Genomic DNA, 25,028 nt, shown 5'->3' with positions numbered 1-25,028 from the left:
GCCTTTGATCCGCCTCTTGACTTGGAAAGCTTCCAAGATCCTTCAAGAACTGGCGATCTGATCTTTGAGAGCGCTGTGGAGGAGCTGGCGAAGATCTGAGATGAAATCGTGAAGAGATGCCGCAGCCATCACACGCCTGCAGCTATAAACGACGCCAACGGTCGGATCCCGATCGATTCGAATATTCCCAATCGATCGGGGAGGCTTTGGATCGATCCACGGATCGATCCAGAGCGCCTCTGTTCTGGAGTGCTGATCGATCCACGGATCGATCCGAACGCTTATCGCGCTGGCAGTCGGCCCCAATCGATCCATCGATCGATTGGACCTCGATCGATCCACGGATCGATCCGGAGGCTCTCTGGGACAGGTCCGATCGATCCACCGATCGATCGGGCCGGATCGATCCATCGATCGATCCAAAGACTTGATTTTGTCCAAAACCAAGTCCCAAACCTCCCAAACCAATATCCGGTCAACCTTGACCTGTTGGTATGTCATGCCTAGCATCTAGTCACTCCCTTGACCTGCTAGGACTCCCTTACCAAGTGTCCGGTCAATCCTTTGACCCACTTGGACTTTTCTCTGTGCCAAGTATCCGGTCAATCCCTTTGACCTACTTGGACTTTTCTTTCATGCCAAGTATCCAGTCAATCCTTTGACCTACTTGGACTTCCCAACACCAGATGTCCGATCATCCTTGATCCATCTGGATTTTCCCTTGCCTGGCTTCACTCACCAGGACTTTCACCTAGCTTCACTCACTAGGGTTTTCCATCTGCCTAGCTTCACTCACTAGGACTTTCACCTGGCTTCACTCACCAGGATTTCCATCTGCCTAGCTTCACTCACTAGGACTTTCACCTGGCTTCACTCACCAGGATTTCCATCTGCCTAGCTTCACTCACTAGGACTTTCACCTGGCTTCACTCACCAGGATTTCCATCTGCCTAGCTTCACTCACTAGGACTTTCACCTGGCTTCACTCACCAGGATTTCCATCTGCCTAGCTTCACTCACTAGGACTTTCATTTTGCCTAACATCCCAGTTAGGACTTCCCAGTCAAGTATCCAGTCAACCTTGACCTACTTGACTCTTCTTTAATCAATATCTTATTGTCAAACATCTAAACCCAAACCAAGACTCAGCTTGGTTACCCAGGTCAACCTTGACCTGAGGGATATTGCACCAACAGTCATATGATGGGCCTTGGGAAGGAGCGCCGCCCGAACTCCATAGCCTTTTGAGCTCCTCGTCCACCATGGCGAGCCGATTGGAGACAGCAATCTCCTCCACCCATCTTTGACAAAAGAGAGATTGTTAATAGCCGATCGGAAAGAATGCGTAAAGGACTTGAAAAAATAAACTTACCCCCGTGGCCTGTTGCATGTGGCTGTTGGCCAAATTGGCGAGGTGAATCATTACGACGCGCGCCCGAGCGTCGGCCCACATCTCGCCTAAGGGCCCCTTCATTGTGATCATGTGCTCGGGCGCGGTTGGCCGATTGGCCTCGGGCATTAATTCCTCGGTAGGGAGATGCAAAGAGACCCGGATGGTGCGGCGCCGACCGGGGGTCGTCTGGGCAGAAGCCGGGGAAGGATCGGAGGCCGGCGCAGACATCTGGGATAAAATTGCTGAACGTTGAACTTGGCGGGCAGCGGACGACTGGAACAGCCTCGAGGGGGTCCGCGGACGCGTCCAATTGTGACGGAGTCCGATCGGACGAGATGGCCTCCACCGCCGGGGCTTTGCCGCGGGAATCAGCGGTGGTCCACTGGGAAGGATGGACCGCGGAAGTCACCGATCGAAGGGGTGTCTCCACTCGGCGCCTCTTTTGTCGAAGAGGGTGCTCTTCCTCCTGAGCCGAGCCTTCCTCCCGGACGGAAGGCTCTCGACTAGCAGTTGCGCCAGCCGCCTGCTCCGGGAGAGAAGCCTGAGCGGCCGACTCCCCCGCGTTCGTGTCGCTCTCCCCTTCATTAGAGCCGACCGACTGAATGTCAAGCGTCTCTATCTCTTTGGCCACCGCGGCCTCGAGCGCCGCCGCCTCGAGCGCCGCCGCCTTCCTCTTCAAAATTCCAGCCATCACCGACTCCATGACAATGTTCGTTGCAAAGGAAAAAGGAGGAAATCAGTTAGCAATCAAGGCAAATGTACAAGCAAGATTCTTACCGAAGCCGCTCGGGAGGGGGGGTCCTGATTGGACTCAGGCCGAATATGTACATCACCCCTTCAGGCAGGAACTTATTGATGTCAAACTTCAGACCGGCCAGCATGTTGGCTGCGTGAAGATAATCCGGTCGGGTCTTGAATCTTTTGAGTTCAGGGGAGGTTGGTGGTCCGATCTGCCACTGCGTTCGGAAGGAGGCCCGCTCGGGCATCCGAAGGTAGAAGTAGAATTCTTTCCAATGCTTATTGGAAGAGGGTAGCTTATTGAAGAAAACTAAACCGGGTCGAGCCTGGAACATATATGTGCCCAGCTCGGACTGTTTAGGGTAATAAAAAAAGTAGAAAACCTCCGGTCGGAGGGGGATATTGTGGATTTTAAACAGGACGACAACGCCGCATAAAAGGTGGAAAGTGTTGGGGACTAGGCTTCCGAGTGGAATGCCGAAAAAGTTACAAACTTCAACGATGAAGGGATGAATGGGAAATCATAGACCAGCTGTGAACTGGTCGCGGAAAACACAAAAAGCTCCGCGCGGTGGTTTGTGTGGTCGAGCGGAGGGAGAGGGTAAGATAATTTCGAAGTCGGATGGGATGTCAAAATTATCCATCAAAATATCCACGTCGAGCCGATCGAAGCGTGACTCCATGGTGGTATATCATGGGCCGAGAGTTTGGTCTTGAGGCTGAGAGGAACTAGCCATTGTCTGAGCAGACGAAACCAAAAAAGGGCGAAGAAAGGCAAAGGATAGAAGAAAGAAGATGGCAAACGAAATAGTGCCCTGAGGACCAAAACTTGAGAAAAAAAAGGCAGAGAAAACACAAGAACCAAAGATAGAACAGGAAAAGAGCCTTACAGAGAAAAAGGAGGATCGACGAAGAACGAGGGATCGCCGGAAAAAGAGAACCGAAGCTGCCAGAGCGCTGAAATGCCGAAGGAAACTTTTGGGCACGCGAGAGCAGAAATGCGGCGAAGGCAGAGAAGGCGAAGGATTTATAGGGTTGAGGTCGAGCGGCCTCCACCGTCGGATTCAGGTCGCGAGAACCGGAGCATGCATCGCGTCGTCCATTTCGAACTAAGGCGGTCTCATCGAAGGTAACGCTGCCGCCGTACGCTGACGACATCAGGGGTGCCACATGACATTCCATCACGGGAGAGCATTTAATAAGCGCCTTATCGAGGCACAGAGCGCGTGCTCGCCCTTATTGACGGAGATTGGCGCAAATTCCGAGGAGATCCGAGAGAGGGTGGCGTTGATTGAGGCCGTACTTATCTCCACACCATCCGAGCGGATGATGGTTTCTTGGAAGCGCCGCTCAGCACAACGGGCATCCAGTCAGTCGGACTAATCGCCTCCTTCGACTAGACTTGAAGGGGAGGCAAGTGATCCGACGGTAAGAACGGGGGACCCCCTTTGAGGGAAGTCAACGCCACGTGGAGGTCAAAGGTCAAATGGCCGATCGGAAAAGGGGAACCGACCGGCCGAACGGATCCAAGCGGAAGCAAAGGCAACCCGACGGGGAGTCGGGTCTCCGACGCTCACGGTGAACAGAGTCGCTTGCCCGAGCGGGTAGCCCGCTCGGCCGAGGCCTAAATCATCGATACGGTAAATAAACAGTTTGAGCCAAACACCCGGTCGGACCAATACCTACGTCCGGTCGGATCGATGCTTGCCGAGCGGAGGGATACTCGACTCGGGGAAAAAGAAGACAAAGGCAGAGGGAACATTGGAGAACATCTTTTTCTGACACACTACAAGAAAACAAGGCTTCAGAAACAGATTTCTAAAACGGAATTAAAATCCGTTTCAAAGTTTTGTAAATCAGAAACAGATTTTCTACAGAATTACTAATCCGTTTTAGTTAAATAAAATAAAATATACAAAAATAAATTTGAAACAGAATTTAAAATGAATTTGAGATGAAATTGTCAATAAATTTTTATAAGCAAAAATAAATACAGATTATAAATGAATATTTGAAACAGAAATAAAATCTGTTTCAAGTTTTTATAAATCAAAGAATGATTTTCTACTAAATCACTAATTTGTTTTACTTTAATAAAATATAATATAAAAAACTAAACTAGAATTTAAAACCAACTGAATACAAAATAAAATATAAATTTTTATTAGGAAAATAAATATGGATTATAAATAATATTTGAAACCATATTTCTATTAAAATTATTTAAAATTTAACGAAGATGAATTTATTTTATTTTTAAAAATATAATGTATAAAATGAAATTTGAGATGAAATATGAAATAGATTTGAAATAAAATTTTATATAATTTTTTTTAAAAAAAATATTAAGTATAAATAGATTTTTAAAAAAATGTTAAAAATATCATTTAAAATATAAACAATTGAGATAAAAAATTAGTTTCTAAATTAATAAAATTTGTGATGAAATAAACTTGGATTTATAAATATATGTCATTATTCTCAAATATGATGGACTATTTTTTCCCTAAAATTTATTAGCCTGTATTATTTTTTTCTTAATATATATTTTTTTTGCTTGAGCCCTCTTTGTAACCTAAATCAACCCTTCCCTTTCTTTCTCTCGTTGTAGCAATTTCGTGGGATTTCCTCGCTCAATTGCTGATAACTAACATTTTGATGCATTATTTTTTTCCTTAATTTTCATGTTTTAATCCTTTCATATGATTAATTGTTGGTTCTTCTCATGTTTATTGAGTTGAATTCATATTATGAGTTTTGTTATAATTTTTCCTATTTTTATGGATTTCTATTTATAATTGTGTACTTTTGTTTTTTATGGATTGAGCTCAAGTTGAACCAAATTAAACATAAAGACTTGAGTTAATGAGAAGTCCAATCTGAAGAAATATGAGTCATTGGATTATATCTAAAGCAAATTAAATGAAAGATTTAGATCTGATTAATTCTAGTCGTTCATCAAGATCTGGTTGATTCTGGCCAATCTGTGTAGATCTAGCATGATCTGAGCCGCTCATCTTGATCTAGCCATCCTGACCATTCAATGGGTTCTAGTGGATCTCGACCATTCACTCAGATTTGATCTCAACCGCTCCATCAGATCTGGATTGATCAGGACTGTCGGATCAGATCTGGGGAAATAAAATCCACAAGCACGCATCTTCTTCTCCTTCGCTCGGTTTCTCACGCTGCGAAGGCCGGTACGCCACTTCTCCCTCCTTCGCCATCACTCCACCAAAGGGGCCGGCGATACGCCACCACTCCACCGCCGCCGGCCGGCCATCTCCTCTCCATCTTCCCACCGTCATTTTCTACCCGCGATTCCAGCCAACGCCATCATTTCCTCCAGTGGCTCTTCGTGATTGTCTGCCCCGACGTGCCGACACCAGGATCCAGGCCACGACGGAGTTTCTCTACTTCAGATCCAAACCGCAACCCTCTTCTCTTCGGGCTAGAAGATAAGGGGGCCTTCATAGTCAACATCCGGCCACGACATCTCCAAGATTTGGCCGCCCTAAGCAAGCAGCGGTCCTCTTTCGGAGAGCTCTTCACTTTATGCTTAGCACTGGCTTCCCACAGACATCTCCGGCCTTCATCAGATTCTGAACAGCAAGCTTCTTCTTCAATGGTCGATATGTTGATTTGCATGGTTGATTGTTTGATGTTTTTGTACTTAAGATGTTCTCCCATGTTTTAGGTTTGCATGTACCCATGTCATTTTGATTCATGCTCTTAAGGTGTTTGACAAAATGTTTCTTCCAATAGTTAGGTTTAAATTCGTGCACTTTATTTTACTTAATTTCTACTGGTCTTGTCTCTTTCAATTGCTATAAGTTATGTTCTTCGTTTGGATGCAATTAGGATTAGATTTCTTTAATGCTCTATATTTCATTCAATGCTTAATTTCCACAGAGACCTGCAAGTCATTTGAGGAATCACAAGTCGATAATTAATTCCCAACAATATTTTTTTTCTTCTTAATTCTTCTTCTTCTTTAATTTGTTTATATACATAATCTATCTTGATGTTGCAGGAGGAGATCACCAAGGAGTTTGAGGAGAGGAAGATTGAACTCGAAGCTAAGGCTCTAGAGATCTATCAGGCCTCAGACGCTGATATCAAGGTCTGCATTACTTGTCAAAGTTAAATTTGATCGAAATTCCATAAAGAACAAGGTATGTGGCTTCTTGGTGTACCCTAGTATGTTGTATTGCCTCAACACATATCTTGCTCTGTTGCCTCGTTTCGTTGCATGAACACTATAGTGGTGATAGAAATGCTTCTCTCTTATTTTCTGATATTCACTGCATTACATGATTCAGTTGTAACTTATGACTAATGTTTAGTTCAGTTTCATATTACTTGAATCAATCATTGCAGGTATGTTGCTGAAAAATTTGTACATAACAATGTGATTTCTTAATCAAGAAACTACTTTTCATTAAATAAAAGGCAGCTGGCATTCCATGTTGAATCATTAAATTGGTTTAGTGGTTCCTCTCCTATCAAGGCTAGGCAACTGCAGTGCAAGGTAAATACTAAATGATGTATTTTAAACTTGTTAGATTGCTTTACTGAGATACAATATATCCATGATTCTAAATTTTGTAAATTGTATTAGAATATAATATCAAATATCAAGGTTGAAGACTTGGTCAGTGTTCCATATGTAATTTCATATGTTTTGATTGGAAAATCTTAGTGAATAAGATAGTAGTTTTCTAAAATTGGTTTTTAAGAATTTGGTGACTCATTGCTATTGTGAAATATCTATCAAAGTAATTTATATATGCTTGGTTCAAAATTCAAACTCCAAGAGTTTCTTTTTCTAGTGTAAATATAATTGCAAAAGGAATTTATTATTTAGTCTGATATGATCTCATTTGTATGAGTGTAGCATTTCAAGAGGACCAGAAAACAATGGTGAAGAAAGTTTGGTTGTGCATCAATCAACCAGGGTTTAGCTGTTCTAAAATTTGTAGCTTTCTACTAAAATTAAGTGTATGTATGTTCATGAGTTATTTTAGACTCTCAGGATGAAAAGTGCTTCCCCTTTTGTTGAGGGGTTTTGAAGATTGCAAGGATGGCAAATAAGTCAAGACTTGGAAAATCAGTTAGGATAATGAACTTGATATCAATTAAAAATATAATCGGTTGATTAGAATGTTGTTGATGACATATTTGCGATAATATAAGAATTATGACCCAGACTCAAGTATAGATTTTTAAACAAATAATGTCATTGCATGTTAATTGTCCTAAGTTTGATTATCTCATTTCTCCCCTAGGTTGTGGTCCAAATCTCAATGGAGATAATATAAATTTGTACTGTTAGTAAGTAGTCTTTTTTTTATATATAGGTTATTTCATTGCATGCTTGTTTTTATATTTATTAAACTTACTCATTTCATGTTTTGATTTTGCTAGATTGTTTCAACAAACTTGGTTGGTTCATTAATCCGTATGAAGTAATTCATCTCATGGAGTTCGAGACAAAGGAGGGCAAAGGGAAGAAATCATAGACATGCATGCTACTAGCAAGAGGATATGAAGACATTATTGAAAGTAACAAAGTATTGAACTTCTTATCACAAAAAATGGGAAGAAAAGTTTATCAAGTAAGGTAGGCAAAGCAAAGAAAAGGAGAAGGTTTGTAAAATGATTCAAAAGGTGAAATATTCAAATCATTTATATCTAGGAGGATTTGATCCCTGTGATCATGAGCGTCTTGATAGAATGTAAAGATTAGATTACTTAAGGTGAGATTTAAAAATTTATACATTTGCTTAGACGATGTAAATATTTATTTATCCCAATGTTAATTTTATGATACTTTTGGATTAGAAATTAGTTATTTTAATTATTTATTTGGAGTGTGTGTGTTTCTTGTAGTAGATAAGAATATAGAAATATAATAAAGTAAAAAATAGCAATATATTAAAAAATAAAATTATATTTATATTTATAAATATAATTATAAACAGATTTATAAACAAATTAAAATTAATTTTTATATGTTATTTAAAACGGATTAATGATGGATTTAAAACAAAATTTAGAGACAGATTTTGTATTTGAAATTTATTTTATTTGATTAATTTAAAAACAGATTTAGAAATAAATTTTTAATCTGTTTCTAAATTAGAGACGAAATATTTCCGTCTCTTAAATTAGCAACGGGGCTTTCAATAACGGATTTTATATACGGAATATTCTGTCTCAAACCTTTTTTAGAAACAGAAAAGTGACTTTCAGAAATTGATTTTTTCGTCTCTGAAGCCCTGTTTTTTTGTAGTGACAGCGGGCATATTCAACGACCAGGCCATATGCAGAATCGTACAACGGAAGGTTCTGTTGTCCCATCGGAGAGGTGATCAGACTGTAGCAGTATGGTGTCAGGTATGTTCCTCTGACAAGCCCATACTACGGTATGGGAAACAACACGTGTACACCTCGGTAAGTGTGCACAAGCCTCCCCACAGCTCTATATAAGAGCCCTCATACTTCGATGAAGGGACGCGATCACGCATTCTTGCATCTTTGGAGTCACTTCATAATTTCCTCTTGCCTGACTTGAGCGTCGGAGGGTCGTCGCCGGGAACCCCTTCCCTGCCCGACTTCCTTGTAGGTTCGCCGGAGATCTCTACAACCGGCCAAAGATCCACGTCATCAGTTCGGAGAGTGCCACATGCTCAGCGTCCGTTGATTCAGTGTTCGAACAGGATCAAATATATTATTTATATATTTACCAGTTCAAATTTGAATAAAAATGAGCAAATATTAGGATTAAATTATGAATATAATAATAACGTACTCTAGCCCTTGAAGCTTCCGAGTGAGTAGGTAGATGGGGACCGCCCCCTCCCGCCCGACATGGATGAGCCCCGCTCGAGCTTTCATATGTGGGTCAACCTTCTTCACCAAGGCCTAAAAGGGAAGCGAGCCGTCAAGCTCTAAAAAGTTGCTACCTTACCCTGCTGCTTCTCTCCTCCTTTCTACACGGCTCTTTGATCTGCTCCGAAGTTGGAGACATGGAGTTCGGCAGCCAGATTTTCGTTTGGTGAGCTTCCTCTACCTCGCTTGTCGGCGCCTGCCTTGCCTTTCTTTTTCTTCCCGTTAGCTTTTCGGGTCGCAGGGCTTTCTATTTGTTTCGCTTTTTATAGCGAGGTACTTTTTTTCCTTTGACGAATTGGCATCGCCCCCTTTGGCATCCTGAACCCTTGTTTTTGTGGTTGGTGCGCCTCTCTTGCCCTTGCGCTCTGGGAGATCTGGGATGGGGAATTGCTGGGGAGTCAAGATCAAGGCGGAGAGCCCTTGCCACAGCGCCTTTACCTCAGGTACCAAAACTCAACCTTTTGAACGTCTTTGATTGTTCTCCCGCTCGCAAAAACTAACACAAAAACGAAAATTTTGAGTTTTTGTTTCACTTTTTGATTGTTGTTAGTTAATTGTTTCCTCTTATGAAATTTGATAGTTACAAGTGACCGCTTTTTAGATCGAGGTGATTTGTGCGTGATCGAATTAGAACATCTCCATTTTTCTTACTTGCGTGTCCAGAAATCTGTTTCTTGCATATCTGTGGAAGTCATCCATCGTTGCACCACACTCTTAAATAAATCAATCTCCACTTTATTTACGGATATGATTACCGGACGCAGTTTGTTTTGATTGTTTGTCACTTGTTTGGTGGTCGCTTCTGCTTTGGGAAGATTTGAAGGAAGATATTTTTTTAATGAATATGATCAAAATTCCTCTTACTCGGATTCTAGGTGCGAACTTAAAACAAGGTAGCCGGGTGGGCAACACGTCTAGTAGTTCTAGCAGCAGATTGTCAGTGCCTCCAACCCCTCGGAGTGAGGATGAGATTTTGAAATCATCAAATGTAAAGAGTTTTACCTTCAATGAGCTGAAAACCGCCACCCGAAACTTCAGGCCAGACAGTGTCTTAGGCGAGGGAGGGTTTGGCTCAGTTTTCAAGGGGTGGATAGATGAGCACACATTTGCACCAACCAAGGCTGGAACTGGTATTGTCATTGCAGTGAAGAAGCTCAACCAGGAAGGATACCAAGGTCACAGGGAATGGTTGGTTAGTATTAGTTTCTTCTTAATCTCTATTACTTTGATTTTACTTTAATAAAATCAAGGTTCATATAAGCATATATATGCATTAAAGATGGTACTCGGATGTGGTTTTTGCTTATGTGCTTACCCTTTTTTTTACCTGATCATGGTTTTTGGAGATGTACATACATTTTTTGTTTCCTTGGATATGATTTTTTCCCCATTTTACTTTTAATTTTGATCACTAGTTCTTATGTTTTGCAGACAGAGGTTAATTACTTGGGTCAATTAACTCATCCTAATCTTGTAAAGCTAATTGGATATTGCGTGGAGGACGAGCAACGGCTCCTTGTCTATGAATTCATGCAATGCGGCAGCTTGGATAATCATCTTTTTAGAAGTATGTCCTTTTATTTGGTCAGACTGGCATACTTTGTCTTCTTTTCTTGTTGATTGTTAATGAGATTATTTATTATTCTCTGTGTATATATTAAAATGTCTACGGAAATGCTGCCTTAGGGAGTTCAAGCATTCAACCACTATCTTGGAACATTCGTATGAAGATTGCTCTTGGTGCCGCTAAAGGACTTGCCTTTCTGCACAGTGAGAAAGCAAAAGTCATATATCGTGACTTGAAAGCCTCTAATGTGCTTCTGGACTCGGTAAGTTAGATTATGGTTTGTTCTAGGCTAGAAATTCGATGAAAATTCTATTTGATCAGTAATCATATCACCATATGCACAGAACTACAATGCAAAACTTTCAGACTTTGGATTAGCGAAAGATGGTCCAAGCGGCGATGATACCCATGTCTCTACAAGGGTCATGGGTACCCATGGATATGCAGCCCCTGAATACCTTTCAACAGGTAAATCAATATAGTTTCTGTCCATCTCAAGTGTTTATGGTTTTTTGAATTTGAATTGAAGTGTTTTTTATTATTGAAAATATAAGTAAAGTGCACTTCCAGTGCATTATAGTCAAATCATTTAAATCGAGTGGCAAAATTTGATAAAAGAAAATATCTTCTGCTAAGACTTCATAGTGCATTCCATGCATGTAGCTAATTTGAACTGGCACTTATCTCTTATCCTTTAATTCATTAGCATTCTGATACCTAATCGCAGTACTAATGATAGAATTTATGAGCTAGTGTGTTTTACCTTAAACAAATTCAACGAGAATTGGATCGTCGCTTAACACTTCAAAGTGTTGTCATCTTTTCGCAAAATCTAGAGGAGTGTAGTGGCTGGAGAAGGTTAATATTTCTGCATCTTCTAACCTTAATCATTTCCAATTCAATTTTAGTGACCCTAGTTTTTTATTTGATTTTCTAGGTCATTTGACTCCCAAGAGCGATGTCTATAGCTTCGGAGTTGTCCTACTGGAAATGTTGTCTGGATGCCGTTCCTTGGACCGGAACCGTCCTATTGGACAGCACCACCTGGTAGAGTGGGCGAAGCCTTTACTAGCAAGCAAGCGGAAATTTTTCCGTGTCTTGGATAGTCGATTGCGGGGACAGTATCCGCAGCTGGCTGCCCAAAAGGCTGCCCTTCTCGTACTCCAGTGCCTATCAGCTGAAGCAAAGTACAGGCCAACCATGGACCAGGTGGTTTCTGCACTAGAGGAGATACAAAACATTAAAGATCCCAGCCGAACCGTCAGTTCAGAACATAAGTCACACAGCCAAAGCATGAACAACAAAGCTGGAAGGCCTCGGGCAACAAGTATAGAAGAATCTGGTAATAGAAAAGCTACCTATCCGAGGCCCTCAGCCTCCCCACTCTATACGTAATATACACACTCCCAGGGAAGCTGTAAGTAAACAAATTGAACAAGAGAATGTGTTTTTAGTTATGTTTTGTACAGCTTCTCTTTTTAATCATACTTGTTGACTCTGTTACAAACATATTTCATCATCTCTTGCCTGGTAAGTATTGTATTTTCAGTGAGTCGTAGGACATTTACTCATCTAAAGGCATATCTATCTCCCAAAGGGACAATGCTTTACCCTTTAAAAATTATAGTACTTTTAGTGGTACACTGGTATCAACTTCCAGTATTATAATCAATGTTATCCGTTGGTTGTTGAGTCATTATCGTAAAGTGTTGTGGGCAGGTATTTAAACATGCCCCTTAAAATAGGCAGGGCGATGGTTAAATAGTTTAGTTTTTTTATAAAAAAAAAATCAAAAAGGCAAAATCAACAAGGATGCTCCTCTTTCATTTATTTATCAAAATAACATTTATTTATTATTAAATAGCTATTATATATTTTATTTTCTAAAACTGTCTTTACTTTTTTATATGACTGTAGTAGTTATGAATTTATTTTTTATATTACTGCAGTAGTTATAAATTTATAGTTACTATATAATTATAGTAATTACAATTTTACAGTTGTTGTAACTATTATAAATATAAGATTGTAATTTTTATAATATAATATTGATTGATTTATAATGTTGATCAATGTTAACTGGTGCAGTAGTTATGTACTATAATTGTTAAAAGATAATGTTATTATTATTGTTCTGAATTTAAGATTCCAATAAAAAAAAATGGCGCTTTTTTAATTTTTACACTTTTGCTTTTTTCATTGTTAATGATTAGGAGTTGCTTTACTTGTAATGGGCTATGGATGCGATCCGTCTATGTTGAGACGTGGCACATTTGGAGCTGCCACGTGGTGCTTTATTTTTCACATTCTCATATGATCCTGTCTTAATATGTGAAAGTCTAACAGTAGTTAAATGTTTGTTTAAAAAATTATCAAAATATAAAAAATAAAATAACTTGTTACTTAAGGAAATAGATCATCTTAAGTAGTAAGTTAACTTGAATGACTCGACTAATCAAATTTAAATCGAAACTTCAACTCAAGTTAAAAAACTTGAGGAAGAAAATTTCGACTTGAAAGGTCAAGTCGAGCGACTCAAGAAAATGTTTGAAAAGTTCGAACTGGGATCCAAGTGTCTAAATATGGTACTTGAATCACAACGAGCTGTGTACAACAAATCAGGACTTGGTTACAATCCTAAACAAACAAACAAATCATACTTGTCATTAATTAGTCAAAATGTTAGAAGTCAAGTCCAAGCATGGATCCAAACAAAACATTTAACCAAATCAATTAAACCAAATCTATACTTAATCCTTAAAAGTCAAATTCATTACTTAGATAGACCTTATCTAAGCTATGACTCAGGGGGAGTAATTAGAAAGACAATTCAACCAACATGATTAACTGAACCCATACACTTAGGATTAAGTTTATTTTTTGCTTAGACTGGTTAGATAAAAAATGTTTACCAAACCCTACAACATAGCATCAGAATGGATTGGAATGATAGTATGTCAAGGAAGCTTTGTCAAAGGGATATCTAGGTTGAATCTTGTGTATTCTACCTGGTGCACTAGACTTAGTGGATCTGACCGAAGCTACTCCAGTCAAACATGGGCTAATTATACCAAAATTTAGTATTAAGTTTTTTTAACAGAAACAATTTGGAAAGTCTTCAGCAAGTGGTCCACCGTTAATACACAAGAAGGTAATATGTCTCGTCACTGAACTGAAAATTTATCCTTAATAAGCATGCTTGATTAACCCAAAGCTAAGTTTGAATCTCACATGGGTTCAATAACCTTTTTCAATAATTCAAATTAACTTCAAACCTAATTAACATCAAACCTAATTTAATTATTTATAAAAAATATTTTAAAAAACAAAATTTAAATTATTGTAAAAACTTAATTAAAATTATTTTTTAAAAAAACTTAATTTAAAATTATTTTTTTAAAAAAACTTAATTTAAATTATTTTAAAAACTTAATTAAATTATTTTAAAAAAACTTAATTAAATTATTTTAAAAACTTAATTAAATTATTTTTTTAAAAAAAACTTAATTTAAATTATTTTAAAAACTTAATTAAATTATTTTTAAAAAATACTTAATTTAAATTATTTTAAAAACTTAATTAAATTATGTTCCGGTGGTAAGAAAGGGGGGCCCGCCCGGATGATGGTCAACGACCCTGTGACGGTCGTAGTCAAAGTTAACCTATCTGAGCGATCGGTGTGGATAGCGCCCGAGCCGGCGCTTTGACAGCTCGGCCGTTATGCTGAGCCACCAATAGCAGTAGGTGCTTCGCCACTCTCACCTTCGTGTGAGCCGACCGGCACAATACCAAGGTCGGTCATCTCCTTAGCAGCAGCCGCTTCAATCTTGGTGACCCTCAACCTCATCCGCTCGGTAGCGCGAGCGCACATCATGATGTCGCTGCAAAAAGGGAAAACAAATCAGTTAGACCAAAAGGAAAAAAGGATCGCGAAAGCTCTTACCCATGCTGCTCGGAAATTCGAGCGGATTGGATTCAGCATGAACATATATAATACGCCCTCGCAGAGCAGTTTGTGGATGTTGAACTTTTGGCCGGCCAGCATGTTGGCTGCATGAAGGTAGGCTGGCTGACTCTTGTATTTACCGAGCTCTGGCGGAGAGGGTACAGCGGTCTGCCACTTGGTTCGGAAGGGCGGCAACTCGGGCAAGTGCAGAAAGAAAAAGTATTCTTTCCAGTGTTTATTAGAGGTGGACATTTTGTCGAAGAAGACAATGCCGATCCAAGACTGGAAAAGGAAAGTACCCCACTCGGACTGTTTGGGATAGTAGAAGTAATGGAAAATCTTGGGAACTAAAGGGATGTCGTGCAGCCTAAATAAGACAACTACGCCGCACAACAATCTAAACGAGTTTGGAACGAGTTGGCCGAGCGGGAGGCGAAAATAGTTACATACTTCAATGACGAGCGGATGTAAGGGAAAACGCAGACCAGCCACAAACTGGTCTCGAAAGAAACAAGTAGTGTCGGTCGGCGGATCATGAGGTCGATCGGACGAAGTAGCTAATATTAATTTATGGTCAGGGGGAAGTTCGAAGGTGCGGACGAGGCTCACCGCATCACCTGCATCAAACCGGCTCTCCATGGTGGTATACCAGAGGTTGGGAGCAGGGTCATATGGTTGTGACGAACTCGCCATCACCGGAACAGTGGAGAAAGCGAGAATATAGGAAGGTCAACGAAAAAGACGGCAGGGAAACACCAAAAGCTCAAAAAGGCGAGAGAAATAGAGGCAAAGATAAGAAGAAGCAATGGCCTTACTCGGAGGAGGGAAGGGAAGCGTGAATCTACGGAGCCCTGAGCGCAAATCGTCGACGGAGCGATGAGTATCGAGTAGCTGGAGCACCAAAACGCGAAGACTGTGAAATGAAACAGGAACAACGCTACGACTTTATAAAAGAGAGGATCGGCCGAGCGGAGCCGTTCGATCTAGGTCGCAAGCTCTAAGGCGCAAATCGCACCGTTGAATTCAAACCGCCATAGGTCATATCGAGCATGTTGCCTCGTGCGTGCGATGACAGCGGCGGTGCCACGTGGCCGTCAATCATAGGAGGGTATTTAATGAACGCCATTACGAAGGTGTGGCCGCATGCTTTGCCCTAATGGACGGGATTTGCGAGCATTCCGAGGAGAACTGAGGCAGGTCATCGCTGACCATCTTCAGACAGGCAGACCAATCAATAAAAATTCTGCCAAGTGATAGCGGGCACGCTTCCGTTCGGCGGTATGAGGTAATGTTATGGCCGCTCGGCATCCCTGACCGGTCGGTCCTGTGTTGGCATACTAGTCCAGTCAGTCGGACCTACAACCTCCTTCGACTAGACTTAAGCGGGAGGCACGTGATCCGGTGGTAAGAAAGGGGGGCCCGCCCGGATGATGGTCAACGACCCTGTGGCGGTCGTAGTCAAAGTTAACCTATCTGAGCGATCGGCGTGGATAGCGCCCGATCCGGCGCTTTGATGGCTCGGTCGTTATGCCGAACTTCCGACGCTCACAAGCCAAGCAGGACTCCTTTTGTTCAGAAGACTGCGCCAGTCGCCCTCAGCCGAGTGGACGACCCGCTCGGCTCAGCCGTGATGTCCACCGAACTACGGGTGATCGACGGGTCGAGCGTCTCTTCTGTTCAGTCCAGTACATATCCCTTCCCGGACGACAGTGAGTCCAAGCATCTCTCCCGTTCAGACTAGTAACAGACAAAGGGTGCAGAAGAAGACGAAGGGGGCAACTGGTGATATCCTTCTCGAGACATGTGTCGTCGACAAACAGCATGGTCGACGGCCGGGCCGGACAGAGAATCGTACGGTGGAAGTTTCCACTGCCCTTTCAGAGATATGCTCGGACGATTGCGGTATGACGTCAGACGTACTTTTCTGACACATACATTTTAAGATATATCTTGGGAAGCGTACACACCTCGAGAAGCGTGCACGCACCTCCTAGGGGTCTTATATAAAGACCCCCAGGCTTCGACGGGGGTATGCATTCTCATCACTGTAGCTATTCTTCATGCTCGTTGTTCTGCCTCAATCTCTTCTCGTCGGAGCTAACTTGAGCGTCGGAGGGTCGTCGTCGGGAACCCCTCCCCGCCTCGGTTTTGTGCTTGCAGGTTCTCATCGGAGGCTCACGCTAGTCGGAGGTTCATACGCCGTCAACGAGAGCACCACGTCCCCAACGTCTGTCGACTCAGCACCCGGACAAGATCAAATTATTTTTAAAAACTTAATTTAAATTATTTTAAAAACTTAATTAAATTATTTTTAAAAACTTAATTTAAATTATTTTAAAAACTTAATTAAATTATTTTAAAAAAACTTAATTTAAATTATTTTAAAAACTTAATTAAATTATTTTTTAAAAAACTTAATTTATATTATTTTAAAAACTTAATTAAATTATTTTAAAAACTTAATTAAATTATTTAAAAAAACTTAATTAAATTATTTTTAAAAAAACTTAATTTAAATTATTTTAAAAACTTAATTAAATTATTTTAAAAACTTTATTTAAATTATTTTCAAAACTTAATTTAAATTATTTTAAAAATGTAATTAAATTATTTTAAAAAACTTTATTAAATTATTTTTAAAACTTAATTAAATTATTTTAAAAACTTAATTATATTATTTTGAAACTTAAATCAACTACAATACTTACAACATCTAAAAATTTACCCACATACTTAAACTCATCCATTAACCAAACTTTGGCTTAAATCCTACGTTTTGTGTAAGAATTCAAAGCTTTGGATAAATGGATCTTGGACAGCGGCTGCTCCAGACACATGACTGGGGATCAACACAAATTTACCATTATCAAATTTAAAAATTTAGGGTCAGTTGCCTTTGGAAACAATGACAAACTAAAGGTAATTGGTACAGATGAAATTCAATTATAATCTAACATTTCAATTAAAAAAGTTTTACTTGTTGAATATTTTCATTCTAATTTGCTTAGTATAAGTTAACTCTGTGATTCAAGATTTAAGGTTAAATTTTTGTCTTCTAAATTCTTGATAAGTTACAATGACTCATCTAATATATCATTAAAAGGCTTTAGAGATAAAAATATATATTCAATTCATCTACCTAAAACACTACCCAAATGTTTTTTTATCAAATCATGATGAAACTTGGCTATGACATAGGAGATTAGCTCACACCCACTTTAGAAATTTACTAAAATTAAACAAATGTGGATTAGTCAATGGCTTGCCAAAATTAGAAAATCCTATAAATAAATTTTGTAATTCTTGTCAACAAGGAAAACAAATTAAATCAACTCATAAACTTACTAATCAAATTAGAAACAATAGAATTCTTGACCTTTTACATTTAGACTTATTTGACTCTCATGGAATAAAATCACTAAATGGAAGTCTTTATTACTTAGTCATTATTGATGACTACTCTAAATATATTTGAGTTAAGTTCTTATCTAATAAAATGAAACTTTTGAAACTTTTAGAAACTTCTGTAAACAAATAGAAAACGATAAAGAAATTAAAATCAAGAAAATAAGAAGTGATAATGGAGGAGAATTCAAAAATCAAAATTTTACTAATTTCTGCCTAGAAAATGGTTATCACCATGAGTTTTTGTGCCCTAAAACTCCACAACAAAATGGCCTAGTTGAACGCAAGAATGGAACTTTACAAGAAGTTACACGAACAATGTTAAATGAATACAATCTACCTAAATATTTTTGAGTTAAAGCTGTTAATACAACTTGTTATGTCCAAAATCGAATTATAATTAATAAAGATCAAAATAAAACATCTTATGAAATTTATTTTAACAAAATTCATAATATAAAATATTTTAAAGTCTTTGGTTGTCATGTGTATATTTTAAACCTTAAGGATTACTTAGGAAAATTTACTTCGAAAACTGACCAAGGAATCTTTCTTGGCTATTCATCTACAAGTAGAGCCTATAGGGTTTATAATAAATCTACTTTGAAAATTGAGAAAACCACCAATGTAACCTTTAATGAAAATGACAACATTTCAATTAATCAACATGGTTCTGTTGATCAAGAAGAAGAAGAAAAATTAACACAAACCAAACAATCTAAAAATTCTAATCCACGAATTTTTAAATCTAACCCTAATCATCCAGTTGATCAAATCATAGGAAATCCTGAATTAAGGGTTCAAACCAGATATGCTTTTAGAAACCTAAGTCAAATAGTATTAATATCTAAAATTGAACCTAAAAACATAAATGATGCATTAACAGAACCTAACTGGGTAATTGCAATGCAAGAAGAGTTAAATCAATTTGAAAGGAGTTAGGTTTGAGATTTAGTACCTCGACCAAAAGGTAAGACAGTCATAGACACCAAATGGATATTTAGGAATAAATTAGATGATCAAGGTGAAATCTTAAGGAATAAAGCTCGTTTAGTAGCCAAGGGATTCAGTCAGGTCGAAGAACTAGATTACGACGAAACTTATGCCCCGGTAGCCAGACTTGAATCAATTAGAATGTTGCTCACCTACGTAGCATTTAAAGGTTTCAAGTTATACCAAATGGATGTTAAATCCGTTTTTTTAAATGGACATATTAAGGAAGAAGTGTACGTAAGTCAACCACCCGGTTTTGAGGATATAGAAAACCCAACCTATGTCTTTAAGCTAAAAAAGACATTATATGGACTAAAATAAGCACCTAGGGATTGGTATAAAAGACTATCTAGTTTTTTAAAATCTAAAGGGTTTAAAGAAGGGCAAATTGATCCTACACTTTTTATTAAGACCTTTAACTTAGACATTTTCATAGCTCAAGTTTATGTTGACGATATTGTATTTGGTTCAACCAACTCAAAATTCTTAAAGGAATTTGTAACTTTAATGGAAAATGAATTTGAAATGAGTTTGGTTGGTGAATTAACTTATTTTTTAGGTCTTTAAATTATATAAACTAAAGATGGTAACTATGTACATCAAACTAAGTACACAAAAGACCTTCTTAAAAAATTTGGTATGGAAAACTCTAAAGAACTTAAAACACCTATGGCAAGTAACATTAATCTTGATAGTGATGAAAATGGTACACCCGTTGACTTAAAATATTATAGAAACATGGTAGGAAGTTTACTCTACTTAACTGCAAGCAGATCTGACATTTTATTTGCAGTAAGTATGTGCGCCCGATACCAAACTTGTACAAAAGAGTCACATTTATCCTTGGTTAAACGAATTTTTAAATATTTAAAAGGAACTATTAGTGTAGGAATGTGATACCCTAGAACTTCACAATTTGACTTAGTTGAGTATTCTGATTCGGATTATACTGGATGTAAGTTAGAAAGAGTACTAGTGGAGGATGTCAATTGCTAGGATCATCTTTAGTTAGTTGGTTTAGCCGTAAGCAATAATGTGTGGCCTTATCTACCACTGAAGCTGAATACATAGCGATGGGCGAATGCGTAGCTCAATTGCTATGGATGTCCCATACATTAAAAAACTTTAATTTAGATTATAAGAATGTAAAAACCTACATTGATAATATAAGTTCTATAAACCTAACTAAAAATCCAGTTCATCACTCTAGAACTAAACATATAGAGGTTAAACATCACTTCATTAGGGATCATGTGTCCAAAGGGAATATTGAACTTAATTATATTGAATCAAAATCTAACTTGGCAGATATTTTTACTAAACCATTACCTGAAGCAGAATTTAGTAACCTAAGAAGACAATTAGGGTTGTGTTTTATAGAATAGGTTTCTTAACATGCTTTCAAAATATTACTTAGTAGTTTTTCAAATTATTTTTGTAAACATTCCCATTTCAAATTTTGTTTTCAAAACCTATTTCAAACTTTTTTTCTCTTTCTGGAATAGCTAGGTTCTACCATAGAATTGCATGATCCTATAGTTCTAAGAGCCAGCATCTCACAAGCACAGTAGGATCCCTTGCTTGATAAATTTATTGTTGTCGGTATAAATTTTTAGTATTGCACCTATTGTAATACGTATTTGTAAACAATTTGTGTGATATAGTTGTTGCCCACAGTAAGCAATCAACGATCGCGGGCTTTGGAGTAGGAGTCGCCCTAGGCTCCAAACCAAGTAAATTCTTGGGTCGTTCTGTGTGATTGTTCTTTTGTTCTTTTATTTCCGTTGCTTAAACTCTCGAATGATTTTCGAATACGAAACGAGTGAAAGCCACGAGTGCTATTCACCCCCCTCTAGCGCATCTCGATCCAACAATTGGTATCAGAGCGGGGTCGCTTCGATTTGGTGTAACCACCAGTCAAGCAAATTTTTCGTGGTGTTTTTAAATTTTCAGAGTCGATCAGAATTAGTATAATTGCTATATTCCGATCTAGTTTTTTTATTCAAATCGATTTTTGCTCGAAGTTGGTGCAATACCACTCGAGTTCGTTCTTTTTCTATTTCATACCGCACTGCTAATCCAGGACCAAGTCCTGGGACATTTTTTTTATTTTTTCTTTGTCATCGATTTTAATGGCTTTCCAAGAAGGTCCTAGCACTGCTTGACCCCCGCTCTTCTCCGGAGATGATTTCGGATATTGGAAGAACCGGATGGAATACCATCTCAAGACGTAAGTCGAGATGTGGATTATTATCCAGACCGGTCTCGAGCTTCCACGCAACGACACCGGAGAACTGGTTTCCTGCATCAACTGGGACACCAGCATCATGAAAAAGGTGGAAGCTAATGCCAAAGCGACTTGCATGCTACAATGTGGTTTGACAAAAAAAGAACTGAACAGAGTCGGACCATTCTCAAGTGCGAAAGAGTTGTGGAACAAACTAATCGAGCTGCACGAGAGCACCTCCGATGCTAAAGTAAGTAAGCGCGATTTAATTTTAAATAAATTATACAATATTAAAATGCAGGAAGGTGAGACGGCTAGCCAACTCCATGCGCGCATCCAGGACCTCCTAAATGGCCTTCACGCAATCGACCAAAGAATAGAAAACCGCGATATAATAAGGTACGCGCTTAGCGCTTTTCCGAGGAACACCTTGTGGGCATCCATGGTTGATGCTTACAAGGTTTCTAAGGACCTTTCTTCAATCAAATTAGACGAATGTTTTTCTGAATTAGAATTGCATGAGCAGACTAATGCACGCCCGGTCGAGAAAGTGTTGCTTTGGTTGCAGGTACCAGCAGAACGCGCGAACCGACGTCGAGGCGCAAAACAAAACCCAAGTCCAAAGATGAATCAGACGCAGAGGATGATGACAAAGTTGTTTCTAAACTGATAAAGCTCATACGAAAGATATGCAAGTCGAAAAAAGCGACTCAAACAAACACGAAGGACAAGTCTGGAGTCACCTGTTACGGCTGTAACTAGAAGGGGCACTACAAGCTAGATTGTCCAAACAAGAAGAAAAGAAGGAAGGTGTTGAAGGCGACTTAGTCTGAGTCATCAGATGAATCCGAGACTGATGAAGAAGAACCGACGAGCTTCCTCGTGTTACCAGTGCAAGCGAACATTATCGAAACCGATTCAGAAATCGAGTTCGAGCGAAGCCACGGATCCGCATCCGTTTTCGAAAGACCGAACCCTACTGTAAGTGCCCTACTCGCCAAAACTCATTTAGATGAATTGTAAGAATTAGTACCTTACTTGTTAAAAAAGTTGGCTAAATCCAACGTTCAGGTCAAATCACTCTAAAAGGAGGTAACAACCCTTAAGGAAGCGACTTACTTGAGTTTTTTAACTGAGTCAGTTCAAATTGGAAACTCAACTCAAGTCGAACAACTTGAGGAAGAAAACTCCAATTTGAAAACTCAAATTAAAGAACTCAAGGACACGTTGGAACGGTTCACCATGAGTTCCAAGAATTTGGATCTGATTCTTGGAAAACAGCGAGTCGTTTTCAACAAGTCTGGACTTGGATTCAAAATCAAAAGTAAATATAAATCATATATATCCTTAGTTAATAGAAATAATAGAAACATAATTCAAGCATGGGTCCCCAAGTCAAACTTGGTTAATCAAGTTGGACTTGGGCAATATTGGGTCCCCAAGGATCAGATCCATTACCTTGATAGACCATATCGAGGCTATGATCCAGGGGGAGACAATAGAAAGACCATCTTTACCAATAGATAGAACTGATTGATGTTTGTTTATTTATTTTTTTTATGCATGTTTAGATTTAGGATAATTTAAGGACCTAGGCATAATTTACACTTGTTAGTTAAATCTAGGGGTTTCAAAAAGAAGATTAAATATGTAATTTCTTTGAGTGACTCTGTCTAGAAAGTGGTGGATGTTTTCATACCCAAGAAGGCCTAATGCATCGCTACTGACTGGGAACCAATCTTTGAAATGTATATTTAATTGACTAATTGAAAACCTAAGTTTAACTCAAATATAAATTAATCCTTAGACATAACCTAAATTAAAGATAATCATCTCACAAAACTACTTAAGATTACCTGATTGATAACTTAGAATCGGGTGAGATAGATCTAGGTTGAAATTAGTAATTAATTTAATTAATTCAAAATATTAACTCAATTTACTCAATTAGTTTAATTAATTCAACTTATTAATTAACTAATATTTAAAATTATTTGAAAAATCTTTAAAAAAACCTTAAAATTATTTGAAAAAACTTTTAAAAAATCCTTTAAATTATTTAAAAAATCTTTTAAAAATCCTTTAATAAATTGTTTGAAAAATATTTTAAAAATACTTTGAAAATTACTTCAAAATCATTTGAAAAAATTATTTAAAAATACTTTAAAAATTACTTCGAAATCATTTGAAAAGAAGTTATTTCAGAATACTTTGAAAATTATTTCAAAATCATTTAAAAATTATTTGAAAATACTTTTAAAATAATTTCAAAAATTATTTGAAAATTCTTTAAAAAATCAATTTCAAAAGATTTGAAAAATCCTTTAAAGAGCTCAATTTTTCAAAAGGCAATTATTTTCAAAAGCTTAACTAACCGGTATTGTACAAATTTAACTAAGTATCTTTTCAAAAACTGCTCTTCAAAAATTTAACTAAGTGTTTTGATATCACAAAATTAGCTAAGTTATTTTTCAAAGTCAAAATAATTTTATCTTAGATGAAAGTATTTCTCAAATTTAGAGAAAAAGTTATGTTTCCAAATATATGGTGAATTTTCTTCTCTAACTTAGCTAAAGGTTTACAAGAAAGTTAATTTTAAAAAGCTAAGTGTTTACTTCTATACTCATTTTTCTCTCTTATTTATTTTGATATATGGCAAAGGGGGAGAGTATAAGGCAATTCAAAGGAAATTAAAGAAAATTCAAAATAAAAAGAATTTTTTTTAAAGGGGAGCTTCTATTAAGGGGGAGCTTTAATATGCTTATGTTTTATTTATGCTTGTGCTCATTTATGTTTATCTTTATTGCATTTTTTACTTAACTTTGAATTTCGGTTGCCATAATCAAAAAGGGGGAGATTCTTGGTGCGAGAAGCATCCGACGATCGAACTCAAGTTTTGATAATGACAAAGGGATTCAAAATTAAGTTTAATTGTGATCTAATGTGTATGGATGAGTGTTTCAGGAAAGTCCTAGCTGCGGTTAGGCAAGTGGAAAACTCTAGGAGGTGGTAACCCTAGGTCATAGGGGGTGGTAACCCTATGCGTAAAGTCTTGGCGGGTCGAAGCTTTGGGCAAAAATCCTAGGGGTCGGTAACCCTAGGTTGAAATTCTGGTGTCGCGAACCGGGTAGAAGTCTGGAAGGGTCGTGGACCGGATGTCTAGCATGAAGACCGGAAGCATCGGACGCTGAGCAAAAGTTCAGTCGATTTGGAGGATCATATTGGCAACATGTAACTCTCCTTAGAGGAGTAGGTGAGAGCGCGTTCCCCGGAAAAGAGAACAGTAGGCGTCGGTTCGACCTAGGGTTTCCGGTCGGAAATTCGAAGTCAGAACCGGACAGTCCGACGACTGTCAAATATTTGTAATTATGTATTTATATGTGTACTAACTTTGTCTTGCAGGGTATGTGTGTATTTTGTAGACTAACACATTTTGCAGGGACAAAAGAGTACACTTGGCCTCAGATGAACAGTGTCCGAGGCGCCTCCATGGTGCTTGGAGGCGCCTCGGGTGCAAGCCAGAAGGAGTCTATGAAGCAGACTTAGAGGCGCCTCAGACAGAGCTGGAGGCGCCTTGGACCAATGCTTGGAGGCGCCTTGGATGGGTATGGAGGCACCTCCAAGTGGATCAGAGAAGAATTCTTCAGCGCTGATCCACGCATCTAACTCGGGGTATTGGAGGCGCCTTGGATGGTGTTGGAGGCGCCTCTAGCACTATATAAAAGAGGGGTTCGAGCAGCTCCTTCTTTAACAAGTTAAAAACACGATCTTTCATCAACGTGCTGCTCCAAAAGACGCCTTAAAGTGCTATTGCAAGTCCCCGACGACCCGAAGCTCCGAGATTCCGATTATTGTCGTCGGTATA

At 38.6% G+C, this 25,028-nt stretch overlaps 2 protein-coding genes across 2 annotated transcripts; both read left to right on the top strand.

Moving 5' to 3' along the window:
• The first annotated feature begins 3,301 nt into the window (after window positions 1–3,301).
• LOC121979499 lies at window positions 3,302–6,567 on the top strand. The gene is made up of 4 exons (XM_042531487.1): window positions 3,302–3,430; window positions 5,247–5,759; window positions 6,165–6,254; window positions 6,512–6,567. The coding sequence occupies exons 1-4, from the start codon at window positions 3,302–3,304 to the stop codon at window positions 6,521–6,523; spliced, it is 744 nt and encodes a 247-aa protein (XP_042387421.1). The 3' UTR covers window positions 6,524–6,567.
• Window positions 6,568–9,060: 2,493 nt separating this feature from the next.
• On the top strand, window positions 9,061–12,144 carry LOC121980382 (receptor-like cytoplasmic kinase 176). Its single transcript, XM_042532394.1, has 6 exons — window positions 9,061–9,468; window positions 9,901–10,217; window positions 10,457–10,592; window positions 10,712–10,854; window positions 10,937–11,060; window positions 11,530–12,144. Exons 1-6 carry the CDS (start codon window positions 9,405–9,407, stop codon window positions 11,985–11,987), a joined length of 1,242 nt encoding a protein of 413 aa, XP_042388328.1. The 5' UTR covers window positions 9,061–9,404; the 3' UTR covers window positions 11,988–12,144.
• Window positions 12,145–25,028: the final 12,884 nt, after the last annotated feature.

The sequence above is a fragment of the Zingiber officinale genome, chromosome 5A (genome assembly GCF_018446385.1).
Source record: "Zingiber officinale cultivar Zhangliang chromosome 5A, Zo_v1.1, whole genome shotgun sequence".
Taxonomy (NCBI): domain Eukaryota; kingdom Viridiplantae; phylum Streptophyta; class Magnoliopsida; order Zingiberales; family Zingiberaceae; genus Zingiber; species Zingiber officinale.
This window is presented reverse-complemented; position numbering and strand designations above follow the sequence as displayed.

Bases quoted from the DNA above. Each gene is read 5' to 3' on its own strand.
- LOC121979499 (XM_042531487.1), top strand. From the start codon at position 3,302: ATGACATTCCATCACGGGAGAGCATTTAATAAGCGCCTTATCGAGGCA. The intron at 3,431-5,246 runs GTACTTATCTCC...TGGATTGATCAG, and splicing joins GGGTGGCGTTGATTGAGGCC to GACTGTCGGATCAGATCTGG. The intron at 5,760-6,164 runs GTCGATATGTTG...TTGATGTTGCAG, and splicing joins AGCAAGCTTCTTCTTCAATG to GAGGAGATCACCAAGGAGTT.
- LOC121980382 (XM_042532394.1), top strand. From the start codon at position 9,405: ATGGGGAATTGCTGGGGAGTCAAGATCAAGGCGGAGAGCCCTTGCCAC. The intron at 10,593-10,711 runs GTATGTCCTTTT...ATGCTGCCTTAG, and splicing joins GGATAATCATCTTTTTAGAA to GGAGTTCAAGCATTCAACCA. The intron at 11,061-11,529 runs GTAAATCAATAT...TTGATTTTCTAG, and splicing joins CCCTGAATACCTTTCAACAG to GTCATTTGACTCCCAAGAGC.